Source organism: Aphelocoma coerulescens, chromosome 5 (assembly GCF_041296385.1).
Source record: "Aphelocoma coerulescens isolate FSJ_1873_10779 chromosome 5, UR_Acoe_1.0, whole genome shotgun sequence".
In the NCBI taxonomy this organism is placed as follows: Eukaryota; Metazoa; Chordata; class Aves; order Passeriformes; family Corvidae; genus Aphelocoma; species Aphelocoma coerulescens.
The window spans coordinates 38735637-38748244 of NC_091019.1; the positions used below are offsets into that span (position 1 = coordinate 38735637).

Sequence of the window (12608 nt, forward strand, 5' to 3'; positions counted from 1 at the left end):
CCCCCCGCCACCAGCCAGCCCTCGCCCCCGGCTCGGCACGGCAAACACACGCCGTGTACGCGCTGACAATGGAAGTGAGGCCAAGGAGGAGGAAAACGCACGGCAAGGCTGAAATTCAACTTGCGACCCCGAGGATGTGGAAGGAGGGAAGAGCCGTCTCCTTCCAGCTGCCATTTATTTTCGCCCATCCTTAAACGGGCGAGGGAGATAGCTGGGCTGCGGGAGCCCCTTGTGCTCCCTCCTCGCCTCCGTAGGGTCACGGCTGTGCAGCCCCAGCGTGGATATTAAATAAAAAGACTGGTAGATGCTGAAAACCGACGCCATTTTGATGAATGATAACATTAGAGAAATGGGAATCTTTGGGCGGGGGGGCTGGGGGGGTGGAAGAGGCAGACAGGCAGGTAGGGAAGCGGAGAGGTGGGTGGGTTGGGCGGGGGGGGTGGGGGTGGGAGGGAGGTGACAGAGGATATACCCACCGCCCGTGTTGGTCCTCTTGGTGCTGCCGGCTTCAGGGGGGGCTTCAAGCGGTCTTTTCCGGGAGTCCGGCGGGTCCAGGTCTATGGGAACCCCGGTGTGGGTCCCGTTCTGCTGGATGGGAGCTGCCGCCATCATGTTTGCTGCTGCTCGGAGGAGAATTGTCTCTTCCCTTCTGTGGTGGGGGGGCAGGGAGGGAAGGGGGGAGGAGGAGGAGGAGGAGGAGAAGGAAGGGGGTGGAGGAGGAGGAGGAGGGGAGGGGGCTCGTCCCGTTCTCTTGTCCTTTTCGAAAATGTAGAGCTAAGATCGGGATTGTCGAGGATGCTGCGCGCCTTGTTTATCTGGCACCCGGGGGGAGGGAAGGGAAAGGAGGGAGGGAAGCGGGCAGGACTGGACTGGAGGAGCAGCTGCAGTGCAGTGTCAGGAGGAGATGAGGAGAAGGGAGACAGGGGAACGAGGGGGGCGAGAGAGGGAAGAGAAAGGGGGAGAGGAGAGGAGGGGAAAGAATGAAAAGAGTGAGACAGGAGGAGGAGAGGACAGAGTGAGTGGGAGAGGAGAGGAGGGGAGAAAGTGAGTGGGAGAGGAGGGGAGAGAGAACGAGAGAGACTGAATCGGTGGGAAGGGAGGGAGGGAAGAAGGGAGGGGGAGAAGGAGGGAGCGAGCGGTGTAAATGGTGGGCGAGGGAGAGAGTGGGAGATGATTCACGCTGTTTCTGAGCCCCCTTCCGCCCCTGCCCGCCCTAGTGCCGCGCCTGACGCTGCGGCTCAGCTGCCCGCCGCTCCCGGGCTCCCGTGCCCTCCCTCGCTGTCGGGCTCGTGTGCACGGGGGTGGAGAAGGGGATCGCTGCCGGGGTGGTGCGGCGCTGCTCCGCTCTAGCCCCAGCACCGCGGGCGACCGGCTGGGGCCGCCACCCTCAGCTGCACCGCAGAAACCCTAAAGGCAGGAGAGGTTAGAACCATGGGAGGGGGCACAAGGACGGGGGTGTACGAGGGCAGGCGGGGGACGGGGGGGGTTATTGGGGGGGGGTGAAAAGGAGAAGGGCGGGGCTTCCAGCGAAGACAGGCGGGAGATGCGGCCAATCGGAACAAAAGAGAGAGAGGCTGGGATTGACGCGTCTCGCCAATCCCGGGCCGCCGCCGGCAGAGCCGTTGAGGGGAGGAGGGGGCGTTTTAACCTCTGCGGCGGGGGCGGCGGCGGGGCGGGAGTGCGCGGGGGCCGGCTGCCGCCTCGGGAGGGTCCCCGCCGTGATGCGGCGTCACCTGGGTTACAGGCTGCGCCTCACAGGCCCGCAGCTGCGTGGGAGGACGGCTGAGATCGCCCGAGGAGGCGGTGGGATAGCGGGGACGTGTCCTCCTCGAGGCTGGCTGCAGCACTCGCGCGGCGCGGCGCGACCCGGCCGCTGTGGCCGCGGCCCTCCCTCCGTCCCCGCTCGGTCCCTGCCGGCCGCCGCGGGGGGCGGGCGGGGGGCAGCGCTGCCGCTCCGCGCCGGAGCCGGGGACGCGCCGGGCTGCATCGCGCAGGCTTGTAAAGGAAATAATAAAGATATTATTGTTATGCTGTGACAGCCGGTCTAGCTGGAGCTGTGCGACACAAAGCCGCGTTGGTTACCTAAATATTTCGTAGAGAACTTAAAGATATTTCACTGCGGCGGAGGCTATTTCTGTTTACAAATCTCAAGTTATTCAGGTGGACGCTTAAAACGTTGTAAGATGCGGGGGGATGGGTAAGCAGGGCGCGGGGAATTGTCTGTGCACCAGAAAAGCATTTTTACTGTTTGACTCTCTGCTATTTATTGACTCGTTTCCTTTGAAAAAATTTCTAAACCCGCTGTAACTGTGACGGTAGTGGTCAGTACTGGAGCATCAATTCCGTACAAAATTTAGGTACGTGTGTTTATTGCATTACACCACGCTCTGTGCTAAATTCGTATTGATGTGTGTGTGTGCGCGGCATGGCTGCTGACTCGATTCCTCCTAATACACGAGCTTAAAACCTGGCTGTTTGTGGATGAAATCCAATTTCCATTCTAAGCTCCCTGGGAGACAGCCTTAGTTTTAGTAATCACTTACCATTAATACTGCCCCAAACAATTTTTAATACTTAAAATACACATATCATGTATAATATATAGCACATCACCTCTGCTTATAAATTGCAAGCCAGATACGTAATGCATTATAGGATATTAAACCGTGCACACATTAACATCTAAACAGGCTCCTGCCCAAATGCATTCGCAAATTAAGAACTCAATCCAGCACTGTACATAGGAAACTTTCAATGAGTTCTTTGGGAATTGTGTCCCAGGAATGTGATATCTAGCCTCCTTGCCAGCAGATGAAATAGATGCAGCAGATTCAGTAACAATTTGATAGCATATATGGTCAGAAAAATGATTGTATAAAAATGGAACTTTCTTACTCATCATATACCCTTTGTATCTAAGATACTCTGACTCATAATTGCTTAGTTTACTGACTGAAATAAAATTCTAGGCTTCTGTTACCTTGGCAGTTGCTGACACAATTATGGTACAGCAAACTGGGGACTGATTCTAACTCTTCCATTTTCTTTACTAAGTTACAGCCAAAGAATTCTATTAGTATTTGAGCCAGAAAGAGCACAGCATGACTTGTAAATCTCGGGTCCAGTCGGTAGGGTCATCAGTCCTAAGAGGCCTCTTTTTATTTGTAAACCAAGCGAATGTCTTACAGAAACTTTTGAAGACAAAAATAAACCCCACGATGTTCGAATTAAGCCATCTTGAGTCAATTTCCGCAGTGGAACTGGATAAATTGTAACACTGCTCTCTTTATCTCACTGACTATGTCCCATTCATCTGTAGCAACATTGAAACAAACAATTCTCTGGTTTTTAGACCACATCTGTTTTACTGTGCCCCCTGCACCAATTTTAATTATGTGACAGATCTGATTGGATTCAGCACCTGCAAGTCCTCCCTTTGGGATCTCCAATTAGCTTATAAAACATTTACTTGATTGCATTCTTGAAACATAAATATTGTTTCATCCTAACAACAGAAATATTAAAGTGTAGAATAAGAAAAGGTTTCAATGTGATTTGCGGGTATGTTGTTTGTGTATCTAACTTCCATAAGCTTAGAGGAAAAAGTGGTAATCCTGAAACCTAATTTCCTCAGACTCAGCAGATGTCTGTCCTGTGTTAGCCTGTTTCTTTACTGACAGCTGTTTCACAAGTGCCTCCCCTCATCTCTACAGAATGCCTTTTGTTTAATAATTTCCCTCTACATTATCTCCCATCCCACTTAGACAAGCTTTTTCAACTTTTCTGGTAGTTTTAGTAGGTTTTTCTGTAGTTTAAAGACAGGTTTATTTTTGAAGAAGGTAGTTTTGACTACATAACTAGCCTCTCAGTTTCTTAGTAACAGTTCTACTTAACTAAGCGGATAGCTGCAGGTAATCAACATTTCAACCAATACCGATTTAGTATTAAGGAAAGTTTTAATTTTTACAGGTAAGCTTCAGAATATGCGCTTTTTTCTCCTTATTTAATTGCTTGGAGCAGTGATAGTGAAGGTCTGGGGGGAAATATAACATAAAGTACAGCCCTCTAGTGGCAGAGGTCACTTGGAGTTTAAAGCAAGCTGGGTCTTTGTCATGGATGGGGGCAATGAACTGAACAGCTTTTAGCAAAATGCAGGCAACTGCCCTGCATTGTTCATGGCACGAGTGAAAATAGTTGTGGCGGCCTGTAATACCACCTTGCTCCCACTCTGTTGTAATATCTGTGCAGAAAGTACTGATGAAAAGATAGAAAAGTCTGTATCAGTAGAGTTTTCCTCTTTTTCCGAATCTGTAATCTGTAATCTGTTGTTCATCTTTTCTGTTTTCAGCCAGCTCCAGACTGGCGTACCTGACCAGAGGTTTTTCAAGCAGTTGTGAGATCTTGATTTCTTTCCTGTCTGTATCAGTCATGTCCTACCACACAATGTATTCTGTAACTTCAGTAAGAATTTGTTCAGAGATGACATGGAGCACAAATTCCATTTGCCAGCTCTATTTCTAAAATCATTCTCAGCTGGTGGAGATATGAATGGAAGCATTCAAATTAATCTCTCCCACAGACATGAGACCTATGCTTAGAAGTGAAGGGGATTAGGAATAGGGAGAAATTAAACATATATTTTAACAAATAGAAATCTAAATAATAATAACTGAGGTGAAGTTCTAGTAGACATCAATCTGATAAAGTCTACTTTGTGGAACAAGACTCAATCTCCTGTTTCTTTTAGAGGTGATGGATAGTTCTCATCTGACTAACAGAATGAAGAGTTCATTTTTCCCCTTATGGGAAATATGACAGAGTCCAATAATCATTGGATGAAAAACGATACCTCTTAAACATCCTGGCTAGGTAAAAGAAAACAAATTCTGTCTTTGTCCAAAAGGACTGGCAGCTTTTCATTACTGGATGATTGCTGTGACTCCTGTAAACTTTGGCTTCACTAAAATTACGGTTAGTGATGAACTCAGAAGACTCAAGTCTTTAACATCCATCTTCTGTTTATGACACTTTTTTCCTCCAATAATCTATCAGTTAAACTCTTATTATTGTTGATGAATTTATCAATTTGTTGCTTGTTTAAATACAGCAGAGTTTGTTCATCAGGAAGTATTTTTTAATTTCAGTGGAACTTCTCCAAGATTCCAGCAATATTAACCTGAAAAAAATCAAACCCATGTTTGGGAAAAAAAATTGAACATATATTAGACAGAAATGACCCAATTATCTGTTTTTCACATTTATATTGGTTTTATTATGTGCACCTGTATTATATGTATTCCTGAACTAAAAGCCAAGTGTTAATACTCTTCAGTGAAAAGAGCATGGACAACTGCTAAACCTTCTCATATTGTAGATCATTGCTGTGTAGTAGCTTTCTTTTTCTGGGAAACTGAGAATGATAACTTAGAATCAGTAAAAATGTGACCGTACTATTTGTCATAATGTGAATAAATTCTTTTTCTGGTGGTGGAAGGAGGAAATCAATGCCCATTTCTTTCTCAGCAGAGAGATCACCTGTCTCCTGTTCTGACAAAGTTCATCAAATTTTACCGATCCTTTTTATGATTTTTCTTCAGAATTGAGGAATTTAGTTGATCTGAGTTCTTCACTGCTGAATCTGTAGGTCAGATTTATAAGGGGTTACCTGACGACTTACCCAGATCTCAGTGTAGAAAAGAAGATAGCCTCAGGACAAGGTAATTTTTCATCCCTCCCAAACAATTGACATTGTTAATCCAGATATCTGAAACTCCAGTGACTGAACACTTACCCCAAAAAGTCATCCCTCTGGTGATCTCTATGTACAGTAATTTAAAGACCTTTTGTTTCTCAGGATGAAAGAAAAATAAAGACTAGATTTCAATTGCCTTTCAAAAATAGTAGTATCTTCTGTTTTCTTTATGTTCTTTTGCATGTGTGTTGTTTTGGTTTTAATAGAAAAATAGATATTCAGGGATTAAAATGGATATAAACTATGAGTGATTCCACTGTAATGAAACAATGTAATATCATGTGTGAGAAATAGCAGTATCTCCTAGTGCAGCTTCATCAGTTTACTGTGTTACTGATTGTGTACCTTTTGTTACTATCTTACAAAAGGACACTGGTGAAGCATCTCGTCTACAAACTGAATTCCACCAGCTCTCACTCCAGATGCTTCCGTATGCATTCCTTCAACAGTACGGTGAAGAGGGTATTTTTCAAGGAATCAGTATACCTGTTTCCAGTCTCTGTTATTATAATTTCTCTAGCAGTATTACCATTTTCTGTGTCATCTTGTCCACCCACCACCAAGTGTCTTATTTGTTTGAAATTTTGGCACTTTACAATAAAAGAAGTAAGGAAAGAAATCCATTAACAGCAAAATTAGTTTCTTTGATTGTGTTGTCAAGCTTGAGTCCCTTTCTGGAATAATGTAGTCTTACAATATAGGACCTTAATCAGGATCGGTTTAGAATTTTGCTACAGATCAGCTCACATACAAAAGTTATTTCAGTGGAGAAGATCAGAAATGTTTCTGGAAAAGGAATGGAAAGGGGGAAAGTAAACCTTTTTGCACAGTAGACAAAGGAAAAACAAGGACAAAGGCATTGATTTTTTTCTCTTGTAAGCAAAATTTATATTAAATTATGTAGCAAAATTTGAGTTGCTCTGATCATTTTGCTCACTGATAAACTGTATACTACTTGAGATTGTTAAAGACAACTATATTCTAGTAAAATTATACTAGTAAACTCTCCTGTTAACCACCACGAAACTCCATTTTGTCCTGTATAATTTATAATCAATTTTCCAAATAATAAGCTATTCCAGCAGAAGTAATTAGTATAATACTGTTATAATGGTAGAAATTTTGCCAATGGAAAGGCAAGAATAATAGTATCTCTAATATTATTGAAATGGAGATATAGATATCTTCAAAAACACTTTTTAAATGCTTACTATGAAAAATCATATCACAGTAGATTACAAATTAAATCTTCAGCACAGCAAGATTTTAGGAAACAGTTGCTACCTTTAAGAATACACTGGCAAACTTTAGGTGATTCCTCTCTGGAGTTTAGCAAACACCTTAGAATTTCTTCTTCAAGAAATTATTTCATTTCACCAACAAAAAAGAATGGTTCTTGGGTTTTTTTTCTACCTGCTTGAAATTGATTCCTACGAAATACCCCTGAACTGGAAAGTCTTCAGGTGGGGGAGGGTAAACAGCTAAAACTTACTGCCAGGATAAATTGGCCAGAATGATTTGGCACATATCCTGAGTTTGCCATGAAAACATGTATCTGTGTGTCAGCTGCACACAAAGGCTATCTGGCCCCAAAAAAAGCACAGGGATTAGGCATAATGCTGCCTAGAGACAAAGGGTATTCCTTAGTGCAGTGAGGTTAAAACAGACAGCTCATCAGTAGTACAAGTCTATCTGAATTATTTAGTTACCATTTTGAGCCAGAAGGAAATGGTGGCAGATTATTAATGACTTTTGGGGTCTATTCATCTTTTTATTTTGTCTCAGTGAAAGCAGTACTGGAAACATGAAAAGGTGCCAAAATTTGAGATCAGTTTTGCTTTAATCACTGACAAGATATAGAATCACTTTCTTATTTCAATGCTAGTTGCAAAATATAACTGGTTTTGATTTATATTTCACTTAGACTTATGAGGTTGCTATTTATGTTTGTAAGTGGGTGCATGACCAAAGTGAATGGAACAACTCATATGCTCTAGAAAACAGAAGTCCATGGATCTACTGGATAAAAACTGTTTTATTGATTTCAAGGGGATTTAAGTCATTCAATACAAAATACTTCGGGGAAAAAATAGTGAAGAGAGTAAGAAAACTATATAAAAGATATTAACATAAAGTGCAATGCATTCTTGCAATAAGAGGGATTCTTGTAATATTCCAGTGATGGGCAATTTGAATTAATTTTGCATAGATATATTTATGGATATGTAATAAGAACATATATAAAGAGTATTTAGGAACATACATTTTTTCATTTCTAATTAATTATATATAAACAAATTAACAGCTGGTATATAATTTAAAATTTGGCAGTTGCAAAAATGAAGACTAAGGACTCAATTTCCAATAATTAAAAATCACAAGTTAAGGTGAAAATCTTTACATAGCCATGCATTATGTTGATAATAAACAGATCTAAATAAGGTGTTATAGAAAGTTACACATTATATTTGCAAAAAAGGCATGATTATTTTTCCTGTGCACTTTTTTCAGAATATTTTTGTTGCAATATTTTTGCCAAGTAAGAAGACTGTTTCAAAATTTCTAAATGCTTGTATTTTTCTTTTCATTCTTATTTTCATTTAAAGGTTTAGGTTGTTTCCTCTAGAACAGAAAAAAATCATATGCTGAAACAGTAAAAATAAAATTGCTGCAGAACTGAGTCATTGCAAGTGAGATGAATGCCCATAAAAAAAGTACAAATTACAAAAAAACCCAGAAACAGGATCATTGTGCATTAGCAACAATGCTTGCAGATTCATCATGGCTCACAACAAAAGTATTTATAAGTGGACCTCCTGCCTCTGTTGCATGCTGTCATTGCTTTGGATTGACTGCTGTTAGATCCCTGTAATCCTGAGCCCCAGGATCTTGTCTTACATGTTTACCCCACTTGGTATGCATGTCAGTACGTATTTAAAATGGAAATGAACTCTAATCTTTGTATGTGTTAATAGAAAAGGGTTTTAATCTCCTAAACCCTATATTTACCATGGGTTTATTTTGTTGTTTGGATTTTTAAAAATAAAGTTTATAAAAAGGTATGTTCAGAATTTCAGCTTCTATTTGTTTATTTATCCACTACAGTTTGGTTAATATTTGGCATTTCTTAACAGCGTGTCATGGCAATAATATTATGGACTATGTTCAAGGATGAGGAGAAGAATAGAGTAACGATAACCACTGGTCTAAAAATTACATTTTAATACTGGAAAGTCTTGTCAACTTTCTTATTTGTAATGCACTTGTTAGAATAAAATTTCATATTATAGAAGACTGGTGTTACAGATATAGAAATAATATATGACTGCCATTCACTTGTGAGATTATGTTATGTAGATGTTATGCAGAGGTTAAAACCTAAATATTATCTAATTTAGAAAAAGTTCGTTAAAACTATCATACTCCATTCCACCTGAAAAAACATTTTTGCCAACTGATGAAAAATAATGTACTTCCTTTGAAAGTGGTAAAAAAAGTCACCAATACAGTTGAATTCTAGTCCTCACTCCTGTAAGAAATTTCATATTTGCAGTTCCTTGTATCCGGTACAATTCTTATGTCATGTAGGATCTTTGTTAAAATCACTGCTATTTTCATATTATGATTGTTATTAATAAATTTTTGCATCATCCAGCTGCTCCTTGGAACTTGGTTTCATGACCATTTCTCTGGCAACCCTCTTCCAGTGACTGAACACCCTCTCAGTGAAGCACCTTTTCCTGATCTGGTTCTCGTCTGAACTTCCCCTGAGGGAGGTTTATTCCATTTCCTCATGTCCTGTCACTGGTCACCAAAGAGAGGAGATCAGCACCTTCCCCTCTACTGCTCTTCTTGAGGAAGTTGAAGACTGAGTTGAAGTCTTCCATCAGCCTTTTCTTCTCCAAGCTCCAGCCGACCAAGTGACCCTGGCTGCTTCTCCCTGCCTTTCACCATCTTGGTCAACCTACTCTGAATGCTCTCTGACAGTTTCATGTCCTCCTTATATCAAGGATAATAATATAAATGTGAAATCTCTAGAGCAATTTGTATAGTGGTGTGATATGATAAGGATGCTTTTTCTTAAGATCGTAATGGAACAGGTAACTCCACCTAGATAGAACCTTATTCCTGACATGAATTCATTGACATCTGTAGGCTGTCATTAAGGAAATGGATCTTCCACTTCCAGAAATGTGTTTTAAATTTATAAAACTTTTAAATTTTGTCTAGTAAAAGTAGTTTCAGCACATTTGAGTCTACTTTATTGATTTCAGGATCACTTCTGGAACTAAGGGTGATGTGATGAATATGTCAGCCAACTCAGTCAGTAAAACCCCCACTTTTAACATCTGTCATCCAATGTGGCAGGTTATTTCCCAAGTAAAGTAACATTGGTAAACTAAGAATACCTTAGACACAGAAATAGGACACAAAAGATGATATTGTTCTAATTATAGTTCTAATCATTATAGTTCTAATCTAACATCATGAACAACCAGTAAAGCTATTTTTTTTAAGCAAAACATGCAAAAGTTAAAATTCTTAAAGCAAAAATGACTTTGCTTAGTGGCACATATTTTTCATTTTAAAGTAAATGTGTTAACAGAAATGAGGCTATAACAAACTGTAATTTTAAAGCTTAGCTAAGTTTAAATAACAATAGAATAGTGTTTCCATCATGCTTTACTATTTAATGTAAATTCTCCCCACCCACCCCCCAAATTATCTTACTGTGCTCTTTTAAGAATTTAACATTTTATAAAGATGAAACATTTGGTACAACTTTTAACAATTTAAGAAAACAACAGAAGATGATGATTCTAGTAAATGAATATGTCAAGAGGTTTTTTCAGATTTTAGTGTCTAACTGTACCAGTCACAATTTAGGCAGTAGCCACATGTGGTTCACCCAAAGTCAAAGATAATATTCTGTATCAAAGCCTGAAAGATTTTGTTCAGTTACACAAGTGCCCATTCACTTGAGCAGTCTTTATTCATATATGTGATCGTTTTCAACACAATTTTTTATGTATAATCAAAACACTGAAGGGCTGCAAAAAGAGTATCAATTTTCTATACAGGCAAATATTCTGAAAAACTAAAAGAAAAGAAAATTTGCTTTTATGTACAGCAATAAATGTCTGTAAAATATTTTGGTGTCTATGTTCCTATTTCTACAACAATATACATTATTTTTAATAATTATAATCTGAAGCTTCATTGTTCTTTAAATACTGTTTTTTTGATCAGATTTCTTAGATAAATATTACTTTGAAAACGTATTGATATTTGAAAATATCAATACCTCAAACTTTGTATTTGTCAAGTCTAACTTAATTATCTTTTGGACTTTGTGGGTAAATTATTCATTATTACCTTGTTATGATGTGGAAGAACTGGATTGCACTATCTTTTAATCCAAAGATTATGCATTACATCAAAATGGATTACACAAAAATGGTTGAAAGCCACTTCTCTCATCATTACAATTGTCACATTAGTGAAAGAAAACAGTCAGCATTCCATAAACATTTTATTTCTTTAGAGTCTCAAGATTTCCCAGGAGAATAAATCATATAATCAAACAAAAATGCTTGGTGTGATCAATTCTGCAACACTGCATTACATTTCCTGGAAAGTCATTTATGAAGGAATTAATTGTGTCCATGCTATTCAGTGTTGTCTACATACCTTAATAAAACATGTGATGACAGCAGGCATTGGTCATGGAAGTTTGAACTTTATTTTATTGTGATTGTTTTCAATATTCAGTTTGATGAAATGAGCATTCTATGTAAATCCAGCCCCCTGAGAATGAAGTTCAAAATTGTAATTCCTTTATGAAAATAAAGAAGCATTTCACTTGTATTTAGTGAATTTCAGTTTTATTACACGTCTCTAGGATCTGAATTGCATTTAAATGATCAAAATCTTTAAAATAAAAGAAAAATAGATTGTCTATTAAAATGCAGGTATGTGCGTATATGTGTGTTTATACCTGTGTACACACAAATAAAACACATGCATTTGAATGATGTACACACCTTGCCTGGGTAAGTAGATATACGTTTATGTCTATATTCATACATAAAATCACACAGCAATTTTGAGCCCTCTAGTGGTAAGAAACCTCTCAGTTGAGAAACCATTATAAGTGTATTCATTCTAACAGACAAGTGTCTAAACTCTACGGTGTGATTATGACTTCATGTAAGTTCAGGATAGCTCCCTGCAGTTGGTGTGGGTATGTACATACAAGTGTTAATAACAACACAGAACTACAAATCAAGTTATTGTTTCTAGCATGGTAACTTTTCTACCTTTTCTCTGTTGAACAAAAAGACCTATTCTGTATTCTTTTGACACATTGTTGATAATCTGTGATACTCATTAAAAGAAAAAAAAAAAAAAAAAAGCAATCTCCTGACACAAATACTGTCAAATAAAAGGGAAATGTTTTCAAACACAGCATACTCATTCTCAGCCTATAGAGACACAAGTAGTTACTACAGGGAAAAGAGGAAAAATAATCTGCATTTCAGATTGGGAAAGATTTCATGACATATGACTTCAGCCATCTAAAAGCTAGGTTTCTATGCTGAGCTGATTGTTTGCCCCTTTGTTACCTTGCTGTCACTGGAGGCAAATAGGTTGTTTGAGAATGAGTTGTCTTGTAAAGGTGCCCAGGAGAGAGCTGTAAGATAGGCTAAATATTTATGGATGCAAAGGTCTCTCCATTTTTCAATGAGACCTAGATAACAAACTTGAAATCTGTTTTCTTTTTTATAAGGCTGAAAAAAAATTGTATAAAAAGCCTATGTTTGAACAAGATTAAATAACACAATAATAAATACTG

The 12608-nt window shown here is 39.5% G+C and overlaps 1 protein-coding gene across 1 annotated transcript in view; it reads right to left on the minus strand.

The window, feature by feature from the left end:
- Nucleotides 1-1440, minus strand: part of NOVA1 (NOVA alternative splicing regulator 1) — a 144383-nt gene extending 142943 nt beyond the window's left edge. Inside the window, exon 1 of the mRNA XM_069017722.1 lies at nt 477-1440. Within this exon, the coding sequence (XP_068873823.1) occupies nt 477-612 (136 nt within the window). The 5' untranslated portion in view covers nt 613-1440. The remainder of the gene's footprint in view (nt 1-476) is intronic.
- Between the last annotated feature and the right edge of the window lie 11168 nt (nt 1441-12608).